The sequence below is a fragment of the Ranitomeya imitator genome, chromosome 2 (genome assembly GCF_032444005.1).
Source record: "Ranitomeya imitator isolate aRanImi1 chromosome 2, aRanImi1.pri, whole genome shotgun sequence".
Lineage (NCBI taxonomy): Eukaryota > Metazoa > Chordata > Amphibia > Anura > Dendrobatidae > Ranitomeya > Ranitomeya imitator.
The window spans coordinates 338,988,903-339,013,690 of record NC_091283.1 but is presented as its reverse complement, the minus strand read 5'-3'; the positions used below and the strand labels follow the sequence as shown (position 1 = coordinate 339,013,690).

At 44.2% G+C, this 24,788-nt stretch overlaps 1 protein-coding gene across 1 annotated transcript in view; it reads left to right on the top strand.

Moving 5' to 3' along the window:
* Positions 1–23,288, top strand: part of LOC138666507 (zinc finger protein 850-like) — a 146,187-nt gene extending 122,899 nt beyond the window's left edge. The window contains exons 13-14 of the mRNA XM_069754722.1: positions 125–137; positions 22,367–23,288. Of these exons, the coding sequence (XP_069610823.1) occupies positions 125–137; positions 22,367–23,094 (741 nt within the window). The 3' untranslated portion in view covers positions 23,095–23,288. The remainder of the gene's footprint in view (positions 1–124; positions 138–22,366) is intronic.
* Positions 23,289–24,788: the final 1,500 nt, after the last annotated feature.

The following is a 24,788-nucleotide window of genomic DNA, read 5'->3' as shown; positions in this document are numbered from 1 at the left end:
GAAGAACGTAGAAGCAGATAACCATAAAATAACAAGATTTTATTGAAACATACGTAAAAACATTATAGTAAGAAATGTAAAAAGTGGGGATAGAATCTATGCAAAAAGAAAAACCACCACAGAGGTAATAAATCGTAGTGTCACATATATTTAAATTTTACAATGGGCGCATATAGTTAATATATATCATACGTTATGGAAAGAATACCATTAAAAGAGTCCAGAGGGACTTGTCACCATGTAATTTATGGCAAAAAGTGACAGGAGGGCGGGGTATGCACTAAATAAATAAGACCCAGTGGTGCACCACTGGGACTTATTTATTCAGTATAAAAGGTTACACCCCTTCATCATTATTTATTCTTTAAATAGCCCTTTTATTGTTTAGTCCTCTCACACTTGTTGTAAATCATTCATTCAAGAACACATTTTTTGGTAAACATCTGAGATATATATTTTTTTCGTGCATACACCGCCCTCCTGTCAGTTTTTGGTGTAAATTACATGGTGAGAAGTCCCTCTGGACTCTTTTAATGGTATTCTTTCCATAACGTATGATATATACTAACTATATGCACCCATTGTAAAATTTAAATATATGTGACAGTACTACGATTTATTACCTCTGTGGTGGTTTTTCTTTTTGCATAGATTCTATCCCCACTTTTTACATTTCTTACTATAATGTTTTTACGTATGTTTCAATAAAATCTTGTTATTTTATGGTTATCTGCTTCTACGTTCTTCTTTTTTTGATGTATATCTTTGGACCATGCCTCTTGGCCTGCTTGTCTTCGGCTATAGGACCCCGCTGGCACGCACTGCAGTCGTTACCATGACCTCGATACTGGGCACTTTCACCGCTCATATCTATCTACCTTCATAGCTGGCATAGTTGTTCTTCTATCTTTTCAGTATATGTAGCGGTTCCCAAGTTGGTTGCCACTTGGAATGATTCATCCATTCATGGTGAATACAATTTCTTGTTCTCCATCCTAAGCTGCAGGTCGTTGGCAGCGTGTTGTGTTACACTTTTTATGCAAGTTGATCAGCTCTTCTGTTCTCCTTACCACAGGATTACATGATCTTACTGTAACATAGTAACATAGCAAGGCCGAAAAAAGACATTTGCCCATCCAGTTCAGCCTATTTTCCACTGGAATAAATCCCCAGATCATTGAAAAGAACATAATAACTGTAAGATACAATATTGTTATGCTCCAGGAAGACATCCAGGCCTCTCTTGAACCCCTTGGCTGAGTTTACGATCAGCACCTCCTCAGGCAAGGAATTTCAGATTCTCATTTCCCTAACAGTAAGGAATCCTCTTCTATGTTGGTGGAAAAACCTTCTATCCTCCAAACGCAGAAAATGTCCCATTGTGACCATCACCTTCCTTGGTATAAACAGATCCACTGAGAGATATTTGTATTGTCCCCTTATATACTTATACATGGTTATTAGATTGCCCCTCAGTCATCTTTTTCTAGACTATATAATCCTAATTTTGCTAATATCTCTGGGTATTGTAGTTCCCCAATCCCAATTTTCTTGCCCTTCTTGTACTCGCTCTAATTCAATTATATCCTTCCTGAGCACTGGTGCGCAAAACTGTACACAGTACTCCATGTGCAGTCTAACCAGGAATTTGCACAGAGGCAGTATAATGCTCTCAACATGTGTATCCAGACCTCTTTTAATGCACCCCATGATCCTGTTTGCCTTGGCAGCCGCTGCCTGGCACTGGCTGCTCAAAGTAAGTTTATCATTAACTAGGATCCCCTAGTCCTTCTTCATATCAGATTTATTATTATTATTTATTTTTATAGCACCATTAATTCCATGGTGCTGTACGATAGATGGGGTTACATCAAAATACAAATATCACTTACAGTAAACAAAACTAACAATGACAGACTGGTACAGAGGGAAGAGGACCCTGCCCTTGGGGGGCTTACATTCTACAGGATTATGGGGAAGGAGACTGTAAGTCTGGGGTTGCAGTAGCTCCAATGGTGTTGAGGTGGCCATGTGGTCATTACTAGGGTTGAGCGACTTTTAATTTTTTAGGGTCGAGTCGGGTTTCGCGAAACCCGACTATCTCTAAAGTCGAGTCGAGTGAAATCGGCCGATTATGGCGAAAAGTCGGGGATCGACCGAAACACGAAACCCAATGCAAAGTCAATGGGAATTTTTTTTTAAATTATTTATTTATTTATTATTTTTTTTCTCTCTCTCGCTACAGCGCACAAGCGACAAGATGACGATAGGCGTCCACGCCCCTAAGACCTATGTCATCACTCTGCCCACGCTCCTTCATTGGCTGAAAAAATGGCGCCAAGCGCGTCATACGAAACGCGACTTTGGCGGGAAAGTCGCGTACCGCATGGCCGACCCCACACAGGGGTCGGGTTTCATGAAACCCGACTTTGCCAAAAGTCGGCGACTTTTAAAAATGAACGATCCGTTTCGCTCAACCCTAGTCATTACTAGTGATTGGCGAGCACTAAAATGCTCGGGTGTTCGTTACTTGGGTCGAGTAAATTGGAATACTCGGGTACTCGACCCGAGCAACGAGCCCAATGTAAGCCTATGGGAGACCCGAGTATTTTTACCGCGATACCGACCCTCCCCCCGCCCCCCTCGGTCCTTTTTAAGGTCTAAAAATGTGGGAAAATGATGGAAACACTGCTCAAATGACACGGGAACATCATGGTAAATGTCACTGGAATCATTTCTGACTCCTAGGTCACAGCTATAACAATGTTGTCAGAGTTTCATGCCATTTTAACAGGTGCACCAAAAAACATACAAAAGCAAGACCAAAATGGATTTTTCTGGGAAATATGTTAAAATACATCCTTTATAGGGTAATGACTTGTGTATAACGCAAAATAATTAACCCCAGACCAAAATGTTCCTCCACCACTTGGGCTATGTTCACAAGCAGCGTTTTTGATGCGTTTTTCAACTTTAACATTGCTTTTAACCAATACAAATGCTTTCACTGGGAAATGTCATTGTAAGCTTTAACAACCCTAGCTGTCCATGTGGTGTGTGACACATAAGGTGACACATTTTGTTTCATTTATGAAGGAGGGACTCTTAAAGTCACAAAGCCTATTTTTAGAGGGACGTCAGGCAGCATTAATATTCTTAAAAGGCCATTATTAAGCAGTTGGTCTCCTATGCTGTTATTGCCTATGCAGTGAGTGGCTTGGCTGCCAAGAATTATGACGCACCCCAATACCCCCTTCACGAGAGGTACAGGAGGGCTTCCTGAAAAAATATTGTATTGACTGCAAGGTCTGCCATGCTATCAATTCATGTGCACCCCAAGAATCCTTTGAACCCAGGTACTGGATGACCACAGGAAAACTCACCAGATTCTTCAGTTGGTCCTGCCATACTGTTTCCTTATGCATGGAATGCAAGGGCCACCTTGACCCAAATTTGCACACACCCCAATCAACCCTTGGAAGAAACATGTAGGAGGGCCTGAAAAAAACTGTCCCATTACAAAGACCAAGACTCGCAATGCCCATACACTAAGTGCATGGGCTGACAAACATTTCCCCATGGGTGGAACATTTAAAAAAAATATTTTATGGGGATCATAGACACCCTTGCCAAAAAATTGACTGTCTGTAGCAGCATGGAACATGTTAACCCTGGTGATCTAGTGGCGGTGGATGTTGAGATGTGGAGGAAGGCCTCATTAAAAACTAGGCCCAATTTAAAGGAGCAGTTCTCCTAGACTCGTAATGCCCATACGCTAAGTGCATGGGCTGACAAACATTTTTTAAAAATATTTTATGGGACAAGGGCCGTCCCCTTGCATTGTTTAGATAAACCGTTGATGACTCGTATTCTGCCTACATACCTTTCAAGGGCTGCGTCCCTTGCATCACTCTACGTTGAATTGTTATTACTTTTCAAAGTTTTATGTGTCATGTGTTGTATTTGCCCTCCCCTATTTACCTTTACTCTTATCCTTCCCCCTCCCTTCCTCCCCTCCTTTCATTCCCCCTCCCCCCTCCAGGTTAAAATTCAAAATCCCAATAAAGTTCTTTGGGGAAAAAAAATATATACGGTATATATTTTATGGGGATCATAGACACCCTTGCCAAAAAAATGACTGGCTGTAGCGGCATGGAACACATTAACCCTGGTGATCTAGTGACGGTGGATGATGAGACTGAAGGCACCGCCTTACCAACGGCAGAGCTGCAGCAACCCTCAACCTATTGACTCCTTCCCCATAATCCCGCAAGGGCAGGGACCTCGCCCCTCTGTATCAGTCTGTCATTGTTAGTTTGTTTACTGTAAGTGATATCTGTAATTTGTATGTAACCCCTTCTCATGTACAGCACCATGGAATCAATGGTGCTATATAAATAAATAATAATAGTAATAAAAATAATAATGTGGAGGAAAGCCTCATTAAAAACTAGGCCCAATTGAAAGGAGCTGGTCTCCTAGACTTGTAATGCTCATACACTAAGTACATGGGCTGACAAGCATTTGCTCATGGGGGACACATTTTTAAAAATTATTTTATGGGGATCATAGACACCCTTGCCAAAAAATTGACTGGCTGTAGCAGCACTGAACATATTAACCCTGGTGATCTAGTAGTGGTGGATGATGAGACATGGAGGAAGGCCTCATTAAAAACTTGGGCCAACTTGTCAGAATAAATAAAGTTGAGGTTGTCAGATGTAATAAAATCTCAATTTGTCAGATATCCCAAACTGAGAATATCAAACGCGCAGGGCCAGCGTCAGCACCCGGCACAGCGGGCAAATGCCGGGGCCCTGGGGAGAGAGGGGGGCCCACTCATGCTGTCATAGATACAGCTGGGAGAGCAGAGCAGGAGATAACATGCTCTCTCCCCCCACAAAGTCACTGCTGGCTGCGTTCTCTTAACCCCTATGTGCCAGCTCTGACACAAGCATCTTCTCACTCAGTCAGTGCAGCCAGGCAGGCACACATAGGGGTTAACAGAAGGCAGCCAGTGTGACATTGAGGGCGGAGAGAGCAGTTCTCTGCTCTCCCCCCTGGGTGGCTGCAGACAGTGCTGAAGTTTATCAGGCAGATTCTGAGGAGCTCTGTCCTACTAGTGACTGAGTGAGTGCAAAGGTATCCAGCAGTGGTTGCAATTGTGGCTCAGTCTGCTGCTGTCTTTCTCCGCTGCCTAAAAATGTGGGTGATGTCTGGAGGAGCAGCTGGTGGGGTGCAGCCTGTAGCCGCCCAGCTCACCCAGAATACATGCATGCTGCACCAAACCTGCACCAGTAGGGTAGGAAGAAGCTTAACCCCTTCCCATCTGTATGAAGGTTATTGCTGAACCTTAAAGATAACAATCCGACCCGCATAAATGGGGTTAACCAAATGCCAGGAGGAAGGGGAGCTGCTTCCATGGATAAAACTGAGCTGTGGGCTGTACGTTGGGGCCCCGTGGCCCCAGGCTGGTGACTGGAGGGACTCTGCCCAGTGCTGGCATGTGGGTGATTTCTGCTCCGGAGTCTCAGCTTCTCTCCTCCACATCACACTGTGCAGTCACAGCAACATTGGTTGTCTCTGTCCAGGTCCAGCAGCTGCCACTGCTCCCACCAAGGACATGGCATCACTTAACCCTTCCCCTGCAGCCACCGGCAACAAATCCACATTATTCCTTGATTAAATCAGGTTCCAACCCAATAGAGGAGCAGACATTTCCTGCTGCCATTAGGGTCCGGGTGGGGGTGACATTGGTTGCCCTGCTACTCTGTAGTGGGGGGTGACAAGTGTAACATGGGGTAACGATGAAGGAGAAATGCACAGGATAATAGTGAGCGCGACAGAGGGCAGTGTATGGTATGGAGCAGTCAGGGGGTGGGCTACAGGATCCCCCCATACTGTACATGACTGCTCGGGACTGGGAGGCGTTTAATGAGCTTCTAATGACAGGGCACTAATTGGGTCATTAGGGTTTGTGGAAAGGATTCAGCATCAGGTCCCTCATTAATGCCCGAGCCGCCTGTTACTTTGTAGCACAGATCTGTTGGGGCCGCAAAACCAAACAACATTGTTTATGTAGAAAAGTCTTTGTTTCATAGAAAAACTCAAAACAGAAAAGCACCTCTCCTGTATATATACACTGCACAGCACCTTTCCTCCTGTATATATACACTGCACAGCACCTCTCCTGTATATATACACTGCACAGCACCTTTCCTCCTGTATATGTACACTGCACAGCACCTCTCCTGTATATATACACTGCAGAATCTACAATAGCTGTCACTCATGTAAGAAGTGAAATCTGGCATTGTACTATACATTTCTCTGCCGTATCTGTGCATCATAAATCGGGGTATGTGTTAAAGGGGGGGGGGGGCCCACTGAGACTCTTTCGCCCGGGGCCCTCGAAAACCTGGAGCCGGCCCTGCAAACGCGGGTAAGGTTACTATTTCAGACGAGGTTGCAAATAGTTTGTTGTAGAGCGGAGGGCAGAGGGTGTCAGATATATCAGAATGGTGTCATGTAAAAAAAAAAAGGTTGTTAAATCTGCAAGAACTGAGGATGTAAAATGTAAGATGTGAGGCTTGTAGGCTGCAGAGCTGAAGGTGTAAAATGCAGCAAAGCTGAGGCTGTCACCTGCAATGATCCCATAGTGCAGATCAAATCTTTACTGTTTTTTAAGGTGTCCAAATACCAGTGGCATAACTTGTGTCTGATGGGCCCCAGTGCAAGATTGGGACAGAGCCCACCCCAAACCTGAATTATATGTATATATGTCCCTCATCCTGGTGTATATGTCCCTCATCCTTGCCCCATCCTGATATATGTCCACCATTCTGCCAATGTTCCTTAATGTATAGAAAAAATTCAAAAGTCTCACGTCTATGCACCATCCTGAAGATTTATTATAGTGGAGGTTGTAACATTGGTTCAAGGTGTCCATATCCTGGGTAAAAACTTTCCATTTGGCGCCTCAACACTTCACTACAATTATTTTTGGAATATTTTCACACATGGCTTTTTTTGGTGTTTTTCATGTAATATATGGAAGTCTACATGGAGAAATTGGCATCAAATAATTCCTGTCTTGTTGTTCTTACAAAAATCTTCTATAAAAGCCTCAAACTTCGGTGTGTGAATCAGACATGAGATCTAACGTGATAGAAGATTACAGTGCGGGGAAGACGGGAAACTTTCATATAGACGGCCGGTGGTGATGGAGTCAGGCTGGTTTCACATTGGCGTTTTTTGGGGTGCGTTTTTGCGGTAAAAAACGCAAAAAAGCATGGTGAAAAAACGCATGTAAACGCTGCGGTTTTTTTTACGCATGCGTTTTTGCATGTGGTGAAAAAAACGCGGCGTTTTGACATGCGTTTGTGTTTTTTAAACGCATGCTGAGAAATGTGTGACAGCTGCCAATCATCAAAATAAAGTAAAAAACCCACTATAAACAGAAATAGTTAGGGTTAGGGGTAGGGGTAACATAGTAACATAGTAACATAGTTAGTAAGGCCGAAAAAAGACATTTGTCCATCCAGTTCAGCCTATATTCCATTATAATAAATACCCAGATCTACGTCCTTCTACAGAACCTAATAATTGTATGATACAATATTGTTCTGCTCCAGGAAGACATCCAGGCCTCTCTTGAACCCCTCGACTGAGTTCGCCATCACCACCTCCTCAGGCAAGCAATTCCAGATTCTCACTGCCCTAACAGTAAAGAATCCTCTTCTATGTTGGTGGAAAAACCTTCTCTCCTCCAGACGCAAAGAATGCCCCCTTGTGCCCGTCACCTTCCTTGGTATAAACAGATCCTCAGCGAGATATTTGTATTGTCCCCTTATATACTTATACATGGTTATTAGATCGCCCCTCAGTCGTCTTTTTTCTAGACTAAATAATCCTAATTTCGCTAATCTATCTGGGTATTGTAGTTCTCCCATCCCCTTTATTAATTTTGTTGCCCTCCTTTGTACTCTCTCTAGTTCCATTATATCCTTCCTGAGCACCGGTGCCCAAAACTGGACACAGTACTCCATGTGCGGTCTAACTAGGGATTTGTACAGAGGCAGTATAATGCTCTCATCATGTGTATCCAGACCTCTTTTAATGCACCCCATGATCCTGTTTGCCTTGGCAGCTGCTGCCTGGCACTGGCTGCTCCAGGTAAGTTTATCATTAACTAGGATCCCCAAGTCCTTCTCCCTGTCAGATTTACCCAGTGGTTTCCCGTTCAGTGTGTAATGGTGATATTGATTCCCTCTTCCCATGTGTATAACCTTACATTTATCATTGTTAAACCTCATCTGCCACCTTTCAGCCCAAGTTTCCAACTTATCCAGATCCATCTGTAGCAGAATACTATCTTCTCTTGTATTAACTGCTTTACATAGTTTTGTATCATCTGCAAATATCGATATTTTACTGTGTAAACCTTCTACCAGATCATTAATGAATATGTTGAAGAGAACAGGTCCCAATACTGACCCCTGCGGTACCCCACTGGTCACAGCGACCCAGTTAGAGACTATACCATTTATAACCACCCTCTGCTTTCTATCACTAAGCCAGTTACTAACCCATTTACACACATTTTTCCCCCAGACCAAGCATTCTCATTTTGTGTACCAACCTCTTGTGCGGCACGGTATCAAACGCTTTGGAAAAATCGAGATATACCACGTCCAATGACTCACCGTGGTCCAGCCTATAGCTTACCTCTTCATAAAAACTGATTAGATTGGTTTGACAGGAGCGATTTCTCATAAACCCATGCTGATATGGAGTTAAACAGTTATTCTCATTGAGATAATCCAGAATAACATCCCTCAGAAACCCTTCAAATATTTTACCAACAATAGAGGTTAGACTTACTGGCCTATAATTTCACTTTTAGAGCCCATAACTAGTAGAGCTAGTAGAGCTCATAACCCTAACCCTAAAGGGATCCTACCCCTAACCCTACCCCTAACCCTAAGGGATCCTAACCCTAACCCTACCCCTAACCCTAAGGGATCCTAACGCTACCCCTAACCCTACCCCTAACCCTAAGGGATCCTAACCCTACCCCTAACCCTAACCATAAAGGGATTAGGGTTAGGATCCCTTAGGGGTAGGGTTAGGGGTAGGGTTAGGGGTAGGGTTAGGGTTAGGATCCCTTAGGGGTAGGGGTAGGGTTAGGGTTAGGATCCCTTAGGGGTAGGGGTAGGGTTAGGTTTCCTTTATCACCTTTATGTTGGGGGGTGGCATATCTGTGTTTTCTGGGTTTTTAATAAAAAAACGCATGCGTTTTTTACCGCAAAAAACGCATGCACCAAAAAACGCATGCGTCCCCATTGACTCCAATGTATTTTTTGACCCAAAAAACCGCATGAAAACGCATGCATTTTTTTTTTGTCCAAAAAACGCTTCTAAAAATACTACAAGTAGCATTTCAGAAAATGAACGCATGCAGTAAAAAAACGCATGCGTTACAAAACGCGACCAAACGCGTACACAAAAAAACGCATGCGTTTTCAATGTTAAATATAGGGGAAAAAACACATGCGTTTTTTTGAAAAAAAAAACGCTGCAGACAAAAACGCAAGTGTGAAACCACCCTCAGTGATGGACTCTAGACAAATATGTTTCTAGAGCCGTAGTAGAAGATGAAGATGTCGTCCTCATCATGAAGTAGTTATTTCTCCTGTCACGTGTATTGAATATCTCCTGCAGTATTGCTAATGCCGATTCCAGTGTCGGTAAATGAGATGAGAATTAGCGTTATGGAAGATGAGTCTATGAGGAACGTATTCAGCTGCCGACTCCGAGGAAGAAACTGCTTGTTGTCTGTGACTTAAAATATATAGGTTTTATTAGTAGATGTCAGGGAAAAAAACAGAATGTTGGAAAATAATAAAAATACCATTGGTGGTTGGGTCCTCACCAGTCTCTGTGTTTTCTGGTCAGTCCTAACAAACTTGTAATTCCTACAGCAAATCAGCTGCCGAAGCAGTAATTAACATAGACAGTAATAGGGAGCATGGAGAAGATGTCTTAGTCAGCAATTCAGCTTATGTTCCAGTCCATACAAGACTACCGAATACAACATTTACACGTTCTATCTCCTCATATGTTTCCATTATCTCCAGTAATTGTATTATTAAAAAGGATTTTATGATGTTACATCGGCTCATCTTCTCATTCAGGTTTCTACAACATCGGATCCTCCTAGTGGACATCTTTTTTATAAGAGAAATTTCCTGATTTACCAATCAAAGATGGATATGGAAAGAGACAAGATGGCGGAGAGGATATTACACCTCACCCTAGAGATCCTTTTGCAGCTTACTGGAGAGGTGAGGAATAACAGATGGACAGAACTGGAGAGGTGAGGACTCTGGAAATGTCTGTAGTGAGATTTATTAATGTGTCTCTCCATAACCAGGATTACACAGTAGTGAAGAAGACCTCTAGTGATCGCTGTCAGGACCCTGTGTCTGAGGGATGGGGAAGACTTCTGAACCCAATCACGGTGCCTTCGCCTCACCCCAATGACCAGAAGATCTTAGAACTCACCTATGAGATGATTGAGCTGCTGACTGGAGAGGTGACACTGCTGGGAATGCTGGGACATTATACAGTAACGCTATAAGGGATCGGGGGATGACGGTATCATTGTATGTGTCAGGTTCCTATAAGGTGTCAGGAAGTCGCTGTCTATTTCTCCATGGAGGAGTGGGAGTTTTTAGATGGACACAAAGATCAGTACAATGACGTCATGATGGAGGTCCCCCAGCCCCTAAAATCACCAGGTAGTAGACAGAACTAAATACACACAGCCTATAATTGTCTCTATGTAAAGAATGAATTCAGTCCCTGTATGTGTTTCCTCCAGATCTATCCAGTAAGAGGACAACACCAGAGAGATGTCCCCGTCCTCTTCTTCCGCAAGACAGTAAACAAGAAGATCCCAGTGTTCCTCAGGATCATCAGGTAGATGGAGAGAAGGTGTCATGAGATCTCCCCTCTGATGTGTAGATGGCTGTGAAGGTCTTGTGTTCGGTTTTGTTTTGTCTCCTAGTATTATAGGTTTTATTCTTGTGTAATGAGAACGGTGGAGATGACAGGACTAGAGCTGATCATAGATGTGACTTCTCCCTCTGTCTGTGACTTTTACAATATTTGTTTCAGAGTGAAGATCTGACCCATATTAATACTACAGGGACATATGTGAGGGGTGATGAGTGGTGTAAAGAGGAGATTCCTACATATGACTACCCAGGTGAGTAGTAACCTAACCACTAAATGCAGAGAAGTCACAGATTCTTCTCATTCACCGGCTGTGGCTGCTTTATCGGTCTTGTAGTTCAGCCGTATCACAATCATAATTACTTTGGACATTGAAAGCCCTTTTCTATAGACCTTACAACCTGGAGGATCCACCTATCCTCTGGGATTAGTAGACGCTGACCTTTGCCTGCCCAGATCTGTAAACTATAATGCCAAATGACAGTATACTTTGAATGTGCTGACAAGTTAGAAAATCACTTGAAGAAAAATATTATGATGGGCCTGTAAGAGAAAGCGGAGGGTAATGATGCTGTTGGCTTCCTAGATCCCTGATATCTTATTGGATGAATCTACCTTCTCTCCCTTCTGTGCTGCTGAATGTGCTCACATGGTCCCTACAAGACCAGGTCCAGTCTTTCTGGCCACACTTCGCTTTTATGATCAACAATATTAAATGTGCAGTGAGAACCAATTGTGAATTTCTGTACAATAACTGTTTCCCTTTATCCTGACTTTTCATGTCCTTTTTAAACTAACTAACTTCAAATAGGATCACGATAAAGTACATAAAACCATTACTCCAGTGCCATGATATATCTCTAAACTGTAATATACAGTGGGTATGGAAAGTATTCAGACCCCTTTCCCTTTTTTTAATCCTTGTTTCATTGCAGCCATTTGGTAAATTCAAAAAGATTCATTTTTTTCTCATTGATGTACACTCTGCACTAGTGTTGAGTGAGTATACTCATTACTCGGGTTTCCCCGAGCATGCTTGGGTGGTCTCCGAGTATTTGTATGTGCTCGGAGATTTAGTTTTTGTTGCTGCAGCTGCATGATTTGCAACTACTAGACAGGCTGAACACATGTGGGAATTCCCTAACAAACAGGCAACCCCCATATGTATTCAAGCTGTCTAGTAGTCGCAAAACATGCAGCTTCAGTGAGGAAAACTAAATTTCCGAGCACATCCAAATACTTGGAAACCACCCGAGCATGCTCGGGGAAACCTGAGTAACCTGTATACTCGCTCATCACATCTCTGCACCCAATCTTCACTGAGAAAAAACAGAAATGTAGAAATTTTTGCATATTTATTAAAAAAGAAAAACTGAAATATCACATGGTCATAAGTATTCAGTCCCTTTGCTCAGATACTCATATTTATGCTGTCCATTTCTTTGTGATCTTCCGTGAGACGGTTCTACTCCTTCATTGGATTTCAGCTGTGTTTAATTAAACTGATAGGACTTGATTTGGAAAGGCACACACCTGTCTATAAGACCTCACAGCTCACATTGCATGTCAGACCAAATGAGAATCATGAGGTCAAAGGAACTGGCCAAGGAGCTCAGAGACAGAATTGGGGCAAGGCACAGATTTGGCCAAGGTTACAAAAGAATTTCTGCAGTACTCAAGGTTCCTAAGAGCACAGTGGCCTCCATAATCCTTAAATGGAAGAAGTTTGGGATCACCAGAAGTCTTTCTAGACCTGGACGTCTAGCCAAACTGAGCAATCGTGGGAGAGAAGCCTTCATGAGAGAGGTAAAGAAGAACCCCAATATCACTGTGGCTGAGCTCCAGAGATGCAGTAGGGAAATGGGAGAAAGTTCCACAAAGTCAACTATCACTGCAGCCCTCCACCAGTTAGGCCTTTATGGCAGAGTGACCCGATGGAAGCCTCTCCTCAGTGCAAGAAATATGAAAGCCCGCACAGAGTTTGATAAAAAACACATGAAGGACTCCCAGACTATGAGAAATAAGATTCTCTGGTCTGATGAGACGATGATAGACCTTTTTGGTGATAATTCTATGCTGTATGTGTGGAGGAAACATGAATTCCGCCAAGTACAGAAATATCCTGGATGAAAACCTCTTCCAGACTGCTCTGGACCTCAGACTTGGCCGAAAGTTCACCTTTCAAGAAGACAATGACCCTAAGCACACTGCTAAAATAACAAAGGAGTGGCTTCATAACAACTCTGTGACCTTTATTGACTGGTCCATCCAGAGCTCTGACCTAAACCCTATTGAGCATCTCTGGAGAGACAGGAAAATGGCTGTCCACCAACATTCACCATCCAACCTGATGGAATTGGAGAGGATCTGCAAGGAATAATGGCAGAGAATCCCCAAATCCAGGTGTGAAAAACTTGTTGCATTATTCCCAAGAAGACTCATGGCTGTACTAACTCAAAAGGGTGCTTCTACTCAATACTGAGCAAAGGGTCTGAATACTTATGACCATGTAATATTTCAGTTTTTCTTTGTTAATAAATTTGCAAAAATTTCTACATTTCTGTTTTTTTTTCAGTCAAGATGGGGTGTAGAGTGTACATTAATGAGAAATTAACTTTTTTAATTTACCAAATGGCTGCAATGAAACAAACAGTGAAAAATTTAAAGAGAATTGAATACTTTGCTTACCCATAGTACATTTGTTAATTCCTGCAAGAGATGTGTTGGCATTAGTGATGAGCGCGTGTGCTCATTACTCGAGTTTTCCGAGCATGCTCGGCTGTTCTCCGAGTATCTTGGGTGTGCATGGAGATTATGTTTGAGTGCACGATTTGCGGTTGCTAGACAGCCTGAATACATGTGGGGATTGTCTGTTTGTTAGGGAATCCCCACATGTATTTGGAGCGCCCCCAGACACAGGGCCACGAGTTCTCGGTACCGGGCCTCTCTGGTTCAGTTCTGTGGCTAGACCCGGTCCGTGACCCTGCTAAGAGGCGTCCAGTAAAGGGATTTGTACAGTCTATCAATGGTTCGTGACGCCACCTGTGGTGTTCGGTCAGGGTGACCGACGCTGCTGTGGGGTCCGCTGGGGTGATGGAATGGCAGCTGGATGGTATACCTTCCCACAGGTGAAGTATGTCCCCAGGGCTTCCCAGTAAGGTGGATGGTGATGGTGTAAGGTGCCGGCAATAACGAGGACACAAGGTTGCAGTCTCTTTACCTCTTTACTGAAGGCTTCAGGATCCTCAATCCAGAGTACGTTTAACAGGGCTCTCAGAGACCGGCCGGTCCGATGGGCACATCCAGAGTTTCCCTCGCAGGTGGAAATTGTTGCCTACCAATAGCGCCTGTGTGTTGTAGTCCTACCCTGCTGAGCATTCGGAATAGTCCTCACAACTGCTGTTCTCGTTCATTCGTTCTCTACAGCTCTCTCTCTCTCGTTCTTTGGTTCCAGATGTTACTAGTTTCTAACGTCCCCCAGGTATGTTATGGATAGGATGCCACCCATTTGACGGGAAGGCTTGGAGGTCTTTCGGGACCCTAGAGACGCCCCTCTCCCAATGTTGCCCCCTATGTCTTCGTAGGCGTAAAAGGTAGACAGCCAACCTATAATCAACTGTCCAGCGGAATTTGAAGTAAGGCCTGAAGTCAGTTACTCCTACGGTGATCCGGCCACCGACTACGCGCCTCAGTAAGATGTTGCCTTCTTCTCTCGGCACGACTCTTACTGGCTCTCCTTTGTGCTGCTCTCGTTTACACTGTTCCACAGTAGTCTTCCCCTCTTGTCTCTCTCTTAGGATACCGCCGCAAGGTGTGCAGGCGAGGTTCCGTTACGTTCTGTCGCTAGGCACCTGCCAGGTTCCCACGCCTGACAGGGACCCCCCTGTGCCTTCTCCCTGCAACACCCCCTGCCACGGGATGTTGCCTGGTTCCAACCCAGTCAGCTTCTGACTAACTTCCTCCCCAGCCCCTAGTTTTACCAGTGTGAGGAGTGGCCCAATAAATAAAGCCTTTTGCTTCCCCTAGTGGCCGGAGTGTGAAGTGTAATGTGTTCTGGTGATACCTGGTCAGGATAACTCTTTAGTGCCATCAGACGTACCGCTGCTCCCCTTAGTGGCAGAGCGCTATACTGCAACGACCAGGTCTCTGGGGCGCTGCACTCCCCCCCGGTTAAATCCAGTACTCCTGGACTGGGAAGAAGAACAACAATATAATGCAGTGAAAGACATACAAAATTTTGAATGCTAAGAACAAGTAAATAGAAAAGGTGCTTCCCTTTATGGGAGGTAAGGAAACTTGAACGTTACAAACAAAAATAACAGTTAAATATTTTTAAATAACATTATGACTATGAATAACTCTCAGTACCCAGCCGGGAATGCTACTAAGTGCAAATTTTTGAACCATAAACTAACTCTTCCTTTAAGGGCGTATAAGCTGAACCCACTAAAGGCCTACTATCAAGTACTACAACAACTCAACTTTCTTTTCCGTTCTCACTTCACCAATGCAGGACCGCCCAGCTCCTTGGCTGGGCCTACTGTCATTGTGCCGACCATCTTCCTACAGTTCTCAGGAGGACTCTCTCTCTAACCCCTACGGGTTCACTTTAAGCTTTCCTGTCCTCAATCTTTATTAACATTATTAAACTATCTAAATTCTTCAACATTATTAACGTTTCAAACTTTATCAAAGCAATCATCAAACATTCCCTTTAAGAGGGACCCAAGTCTCTGGTGCAAATTCTCTTTCAGCAAGCGAGTTCACAGCAAGCAAGTCCTTCTGCATCATGTCTTCGCAAAGTCTTCTTTGGCTTATAAAACCAGTAGGGAGCACCTTTAAGAAGGTGCAAACTATTTACAAAGCAGTTCTGAATCATTCACCGTCCATGATCTGGCAGTCTTTAAAACAATGATGAACGTGGTGTAACAGTAGAAAAGCAATGGAAAACAATAGGGATCCCGGGTAAACAAAGGGATCCCTAGGAGTTAACCCTGAACGGGTTTAAACAGTAACAGCAAGAAACAGTGAACTATATACAAATCTCGGGGTTTCGAGGTTTATTTCTATAATAGGTTGCAAGGCATCCACCGGTAGGGGACTCTTCCCGGCCGCGGAAGTCCCGGTCCCGTGTCCTCGCCTGTTGCAGTGTCATTGTCATGGGTTTGTCTCTCAGGTGCGGCCAGGTCACCCGGTGTCTGGATCCGAATGTCAGCTTTGGTTGCAAGTTCAGTAGCGACGATAATGCACACTGTGGTGATAGGGGTGGAATTCGTCAAATCAGGGTTGGTCGTAATCGGGGCAGCAGGTGGCGTCATCACCGGCTCGCATTGGTAAACATTCCGAGCGCACCACCCTTGCGCACTCCGATGGCGGGTGTATGTCACCTGATCCCCTGGATACAGCAGTTGATTATCCCATCTATCGCGGCGTGGGGTCTTCACATTATAGCTAGTGAAGAAGATTTCCGTCGGTAGCCCCGATTCCTGTATATAGCCCCAACCTCGCTTCGGGTAAAAGGCTACCACAGTTCCCCGCTTTACCGGACTTCCTTTACGGCGTCCTGTCTTTGGTTCTGGTACTTTCGGTGGGTCACTTTGTTCTGTCTCTTTTCGGTCTTTCCAGTGTAAAATCAGGCATTGTTTATATTGTTCCCAAGTGAGCACAGCGATGCTGAGGCCCTCTTGTCTGGTCCCGTCTGGCTCTATCCTCGGGTTATCCCATCGGAAGATCACCCCCTCGGAGCTTACGCACAGTGGTGTCCCCATAGTTGTCGCTAGCGGAGGCACCAGCTTCTCCATGGTGCTGGGGGCTATAACCACCAGTTCAAAGGCAGGGAATCGGTCACCGTCAGGACGGGGATCGGTCGCGGGAGCCGGATCGGTCAGGAGGGCAGGGGAGCTTCCCATACCTCCGTCTGATGTGGTTCCACCGATGCCGATCGGTTCCGTTGATGAGGACACTGGAGTCGGCTGCGGCTCGAACTGCGGTTCTCCCGACACGGCTCTCGGTGGTGGTTCCGATCTCCATAGCTTCGCATCGACTGGCTCCACGCTCGGGATAGGCTGTCTCGGCTCCTCCGCCTGCGACCCCAAGAAGTCCGAGTCCTCCAGCCCCGGCAGATTCGAGTCCGGGTCCCTCTCCGGCTGACGGGAGCAATCCAGGATCACTCCTTCGTCGCTCAGGTACCGGTTGGTCGTCATCCCTTCTCCGGGATCCGCAATGGCACTCACACGCTGCTCCTCCATTTCCTGGGGGTGGAGCTCCTTCTTGTCTTGGTTCCCGCCATTGCAAATCAGGAGACGGTTCTCCTCTCCTTTGGGGCAGATCGTCCTCTCGCAACAGCAATCGGAGGGGGCAGTCAGCGCTTCTGGCGCCACTTTGATAGTCTCCTCCCATGGCACGCACTCCTTCTCCGACGCTCATCGTGGCGTGGCAATGGCGGCGGTTTTGGTGGGAATCTTGCGGCAATAGCAGTACACAGTCTTTGTAATAAATCACAGTCCAACACGTTTCAATCACAGTTCCAAGGCACACATGACCCGATTCTTCAGGCTTAAGTACGATCCTGTTCGTGACGCCAAGTTGGAGCACCCCCAGACACAGGGCCACGAGTTTTCGGTACCGGGCCTCTCTGGTTCGGTTCGACGTTGCTGTGGGGTCCGCTGGAGTGATGGAATGGCAGCTGGATGGTATACCTTCCCACAGGTGAAGTATGTCCCCAGGGCTTCCCAGTAAGGTGGATGGTGATGGTGTAAGGTGCCGGCAATAACGAGGACACAAGGTTGCAGTCTCTTTACCTCTTTACTGAAGGCTTCAGGATCCTCAATCCAGAGTACGTTTAACAGGGCTCTCAGAGACCGGCCGGTCCGATGGGCACATCCAGAGTTTCCCTCGCAGGTGGAAATCGTTGCCTACCAATAGTGCCTGTGTGTTGTAGTCCTACCCTGCTGAGCATTCGGAATAGTCCTCACAACTGCTGTTCTTGTTCGTTCGTTCTCTACAGCTCTCTCTCTCTCTCGTTCTTTGGTTCCAGATGTTACTAGTTTCCAACGTCCCCCAGGTATGTTATGGATAGGACGCCACCCATTTGACGGGAAGGCTTGGAGGTCTTCCGGGACCCTAGAGACGGCCCTCTCCCAATGTTGCCCCCTATGTCTTCGTAGGTGTAAAAGGTAGACAGCCAACCTATAATCAACTGTCCAGCGGAATTTGAAGTAAGGCCTGAAGTCACTTACTCCTACGGTGATCCGGCCACCAACTACGCGCCTCAGTAAGATGTTGCCTTCCTCTCTCGGTACGACTCTCACTGGCTCTCCTTTGTGCTGCTCTCGTTTACACTGTTCCACAGTAGTCTTCCCCTCTTGTCTCTCTCTTAGGATACCGCCGCAAGGTGTGCAGGCGATGTTCCGTTACGTTCTGTTCTGTCGCTAGGCACCTGCCAGGTTCCCACGCCTGACAGGGACCCCCCTGTGCCTTCTCCCTGCAACACCCCCTGCCAAGGGATGTTGCCTGGTTCAAACCCAGTCAGCTTCTGACTAACTTCCTCCCCAGCCCCTAGTTTTACCAGTGTGAGGAGTGGCCCGATAAATAAAGCCTTTTGCTTCCCCTAGTGGCCGGAGTGTGAAGTGTAATGTGTTCTGGTGATACCTGGTCAGGATAACTCTTAAGTGCCATCAGACGTACCGCTGCTCCCCTTAGTGGCAGAGCGCTATACTGCAATGACCAGGTCTCTGGGGCGCTGCATATTCAGGCTGTCTAGCAGCCACAAATCATGCAGCTGTGGCGACTCAAACATAATCTCCGAGCATGACCAAGATACTCGGAGAACACCCGAGCATGCTCAGAAAACTCGAGTAATGAGCACACGCACTCATCTTTAGTTGGCATGGCTCGAGCCCTGGTATCATGGATTCACTACACATCCTAAATTATATTATGTTTTCAATCCTAAGAAATTCAGATTACTGCACAATCTCTCCTGAAATGGGGAGCACTAATACTTTCTCCACTCCTCTGGTCAGGACTCATAGTAGCTCCAATTGTTCACCATAAATGAGTGCAACTCCAGTTTAGTGTTGGAGCTCTCCCCTCAAACATATGTTGTTGTTAACCCTTTCATGACCTTGGGATTTTCCGTTTTTCCGTGTTCGTTTTTCACTCCCCTCCTTCCCAGAGCCATAACTTTTTTATTCTTCCGTCAATATGGCCATGTGAGGGCTTATTTTTTGCGTGACGAGTTGTACTTTTGAACAACATCATTGGGTTTACCATGTTGTGTACTAGAAAATGGGAAAAAAATTCCAAGTGCGGTAAAATTGCAAAAAAGTGCAATCCCATGGTTGTTTTTTGTTTGGCTTTTTTGCTAGCTTCACTAAATGCAAAAACTGACATGTCATTATGATTCTCCAGGTCATTACAAGTTCATAGACACCAAACATGTCTAGGTTATTTTTTATCTAAGTGGCGAAAAAAAAAATTGCGCCGTTTTCTGATACCCTTAGTGTCTCCATTTTCCGTGATCTGGGGTCGAGGGAGGGCTTATTCTTTGCGTGCCGAGCTGATGTTTTTAGTGATACCATATTAGTGCAGATATGTTCTTTTGATCGCCCATTATTGCATTTTAATGCAATGTCGCGGTGACCAAAAAAACGTAATTTTGGCGTTTCAATTTTTTTTTCTCGCTACACCGTTTAGCGATCAGGTTAATCCTATTTTTAATTGATAGTTCGGGCGATTCTGAACGCGGCGATACCAAATATGTATTTATTTGATTTTATTTTTATTGTTTTATTTTAAATGGGGCGAAAGGGGTGCGATTTAAACTTTTATATTTTTTTATTTATTTCATATTTTTTAAAACATTTTTTTTTTACTTTTGCCATGCTTCAATAGCCTCCATGGGAGGCTAGAAGCTGAAATACCCTGATCGGCTCAGCTACATAGCAGCGATCATCAGATCACTCCTATGTAGCTTAATTACAGGCTTGCTATGAGCGTCGACCACAGGGTGGCGCTCACAGCAAGCCGGGATCAGCAACCATAGAGGTCTCAAGGACTTCTTTGGGTACTATCCTGACGCATTGCTGACCCCCATTCATGTGACGGGGTCGGCGATGCGAGCATTTCCGGCAAAGCGGCCGGAAGTGGTAGTTAAATGCCGCTGTCAGCGTTTGACAGCGGCATTTAACTAGTTAATAGCGGCGGGTGGATCGCGATTCCACTCCCCGCTATTGCGCGCACATGTCAGCTGTTTAAAACAGCTGGCATGTCACGGCTTTGATGTGGGCTCACCGCCGGAGCCCACATCAAAGCAGGGGATCTGACCTCGGACGTACTATCCCGTCCAAGGTCAGAAAGGGGTTAAAGGTGCAACATAGAATAAAAAAAATATTTTTTTTACAGGTTCATTCTGTATGATAGTTTGAATGTGGTGGGAACGGCCTGCCTCACTTATGTGAGTCTACAACTCGCTGGTTTCTTTAAAAGAGGTCTCCATTTCTTCTGCCAAATGCCTGAGATCTAAATTTAAGACACCTCAGCTAAGCACTATTATAAACAGTTCTCTTTAAATGTCCAATATTTCCTCTTCAAATTCATCAGACAGAAAATATTGGCCCTTACGATAGTTTAGATTGCCAAGAGCCACCTAGCCCCATACCCTAATTACCCCAGAGAGGTTTCACCACTAGTTACTCATTTTTTATTGAAGAAGACTGTTGCGTTTGATCATTTCAGTGGATGTTTTGTTGTCTGTACTCAGTTTTTACTACAGTAGTTACTCTCCAAAATACTCTGATTTAACAACTTCCTGCAGTTTTGTGTTCCTTATCAGTGCCCATTTTTCAAATTTGACACGTGTCACTTTATGTGGTGATAACTTTGGAATTCTTCACAAAGAATAATAGGAAACAAGTGCACCTTAGAAATTATTTTCAAAATTCTCTTTAATCTTCTGGTTCCCATGTCTGAATAAGGTGCCTCCTGGTGACAGAAGCAGACATCGCAGGTACAGATTCCAGAGGAGATGGGACACGCTATGTGCAGAAGACCTAATGTGACAAAAGTGTAGAAAACTAGAGCATTAGATATTCCCATAAAGTGACGCCATTTTGGAAATTATAAACCCAAATGAATTAATCTTTAGAAGTAGGGAATATTGTGACTCCACAGCCACTTTCCAGATGTTAGCATTGTACACATCGTAAATTAAGTGGGTTGTTCTCACTATAGTAATGCCAAACACTTGGATGCTCAATGTCGTTTGGGCACACTGCAAGGCTCAGAAGCGAGGGGTAGATTTGACTTTGGAAGAGCAGATATTGCTGGATTGGTCTATGGAAGCCATGTTGCTTTTCAAGAGCCTTTGATCCACTAATATTGTGGAAACCTCTGTTTTTCCACTGACAGATGATGGACCTATATGGGGACTTGTTTTTTGTGAGATAAATAGAAGTTTTTATTGGTATTATTTTTGCCTACATAACATTGTTTGGTGGCTTTTTATTCCATAGTTGGGAGGCAGAATGAACAAGCAGGTCATCCTATGAGGTTTTTTATTAGACTGAGAACTGTCATTGTCTTGGTTAATAATTCAATATTTTCGCATAACTTGATATTTTTACTGACAGTTTAAGTAGACATTATAAAAAATATAAATTTTAAGGATATTTTATTCAAAAATAACAATTGGTTTCATTTTTAGCAGATGACTGTACCTGGAGATCACAGGAAGAGCTGACATCTTCAATTTTTAAATCAGATGATCTAGATGATCTAAAGATCCCACAGGATACAACTGAAGTGAATACCATTACTCCAGATAAACCATCATCCTTTCACAGCAACGATCTGTCATCTGGTCCTTTGAAACAAGTCCTGTCCTCTGATTCATTACCAACTACTAAGGAAAATCAAAGTCACAAAATAAGCATTCAAATACTAACTTCTCCTAAAGCAAAGAAACCATATTCAGTTTCAGAATGTGGAAATAGTTTTCCTCTCGAAAAGTCATTTCTTAAACATCAAAAAATTCACACAGCGAAGAATAGCTTTTCTTGTTTCAAATGTGGGAAATGTTTTAACCAGAAAGCGCCTCTTGATAGCCACCAGAACACCCACACAAAGGAGAAGCCTTTTTCGTGTTCAGAATGTGGGAAATATTTTAAACGGAAATCATATGTTATTATACACCAGAGAACCCACACAGAGGAGAAGCCTTTTTCGTGTTCAGAATGTGGGAAATGTTTTAACCAGAAAGTGCATCTTGATAACCACCTGAGAACCCACACAGGAGAGAAGCCTTTTCCATGTTCAGAATGTGGGAAATGTTTTAAATGGAAATCAGATATTGTTATACACCAGAGAACCCACACAGGGGAGAAGCCTTTTTCCTGTTCAGAATGCAGGAAACATTTCAACCTGAAATCAGATCTTGTTAGACACCAGAGAACCCACACAGGGGAGAAGCCTTTTTCGTGTTCAGAATGTGGGAAATGTTTTAACCAGAAAGTGCATCTTGATAACCACCAGAGAACTCACACAGGAGAGAAGCCTTTTTCATGTTCAGAATGTGGGAAATGTTTTAAACGGAAATCAGATGTTGTTATACACCAGAGAACCCACACAGGGGAGAAGCTTTTTTCCTGTTCAGAATGCAGGAAACATTTCAACCTGAAATCAGATCTTGTTAGACACCACAGAACCCACACAGGGGAGAAGCCTTTTTCATGTTCAGAATGTGAGAAATGTTTTAGCTGGAAACAGCTTCTTGATAACCATCAGAGAACCCACACAGCAGAGAAGCCTTTTTCATGTTCAGAATGTGGGAAATGTTTTAAACGGAAATCAGATGTTGTTATACATCAAAGAACCCACACAGGGAAGAAGTCTTTTTTCTGCTCAGAATGCGGGAAATGTTTTGTTGAGAAAACAAATCTTAGAAAACATCAGAGAAGTCACACAGGGGAGAAGCCTTTTTCATGTTCAGCATGTGAGAAATGTTTTGTTAGTAAATCATCTCTTCTTAGACACCAAAGAATTCACACAGTGGAGAAGGCTTTTTCATATTCCTAATGCTCGAAAAATTTTACACGGAAATCAACTGTTAATAATCTTCTAAAAGTTCACAGAGGTGGGAAGCCTTTTTCATGTTCAGAATGTTGGAAATGTTTTAACCGAAAAGTGTATTTTCTTAAAAGGAATTATCCTCTACGAGGATAGCCATTTGTTATTCCTCATGTTTGGCCTCGTTAAAATAAAAACACTCATACAGAGATTAGAGGATGATGTCGTACAAGCTTTGGGCTACCATAATGCTCATAAGCAAAGACTGGATCTTCACAGCTAGCAAATAAACAGTCTGTTTAACCTCTAAGGCTGGTTTCACACTTGCGTTTCAAAACGCATGCGTTTTAAAAAAAAAACGCATGGTGAAAAAACGCATGTAAACGCGTGCAAACGCTGCGTTTTTTTGATGCATGCGGTTTTGCATGTGGTGAAAAAAACGCAGCGTTTTGACGCGTTTACATGCGTTTTTTCATGCGTTTGCATTTTTTAAACGCATGCTGAGGAATGTGTGACAGCTGCCAATCATCAAAATAAAGTAAAAAAAACACTATAAATAGAAATAGTTAGGGTTAGGGGTAGGGTTAGGGGTAGGGGTAGGGATCATAACCCTAAAGGGATCCTAACCCTACCCCTAACCCTAAGCCTAAAGGGATCCTAACCCTAAAGGGATTAGGGTTAGGGGTAGGGTTAGGGTTAGGATCCCTTTAGGGTTAGGGGTAGGGTTAGGGTTAGGATCCCTTTAGGGGTAGGGTTAGGGTTAGGATCCCTTTACGGTTAGGGTTAGGATCCCTTTAGGGGTAGGGTTAGGGATAGGGTTAGGGTTAGGATCCCTTTAGGGTTAGGATCCCTTTAGGGTTAGGGTTAGGATCCCTTTAGGGTTAGGATGCCTTTATCACCTTTATGGTGGTGGGTGGCATATCAGTGTGTTTTCTGTTTTTTTTAATAAAAACGCATGCGTTTTTAAAGCAAACAAACGCATGTGCTTAAAAACGCATGCGTTTCCATTGACTCCAATGTATTTTTTGACACAAAAAAACCGCATGCGTTTTTATGTGTCAAAAAAACGCCTCTCAAAAATACTACAAGTTGCATTTCTGAAAAAGAACGCATGCAGCAAAAAAACGCATGCATTTCAAAACGCGACCAAACGCGTACAACAAAAAACGCATGCGTTTTCAATGTTAAATATAGGAAAAAAAACGCATGCGTTTTTTGTGCAAAAAACGCTGCAGACAAAAACGCAAGTGTGAAACCACCCTTAATATCCAATGACGGGCAGAGTACGTCATTGGACGCCTCCCCCTGTTTGGTGCTGGCTCCGACGATGAGCACATGACAGCTGATTTTATCAGCTGACATGTGCCCCTAACATCCGCAGGTGGAATCGCTATCTACCCGCGGCTGTTAACATGTTAAATGCCGCTGTCAAACTCTGACAGCGGCATTTAACATGAACCCGCAGGAACTGCGCCATTTCCTCCTCCCATCGGCACCCATGTCACATGACCACTGGTCGCTGATGGGTTGACTTGACAACCCAGAGTGAGCATGAGACTCCTGTGGTTGTCATAGCCAGATAGCTATGAGCGCCACCCAGCGGTCATAGCAAGTGAGCATATCTGATATCTGGTTGCAGTCCTGCTCTATGTAGCACAAGCGATTGGATAATTGCAACTTCTAGTCTCCCATGGGGACTATTG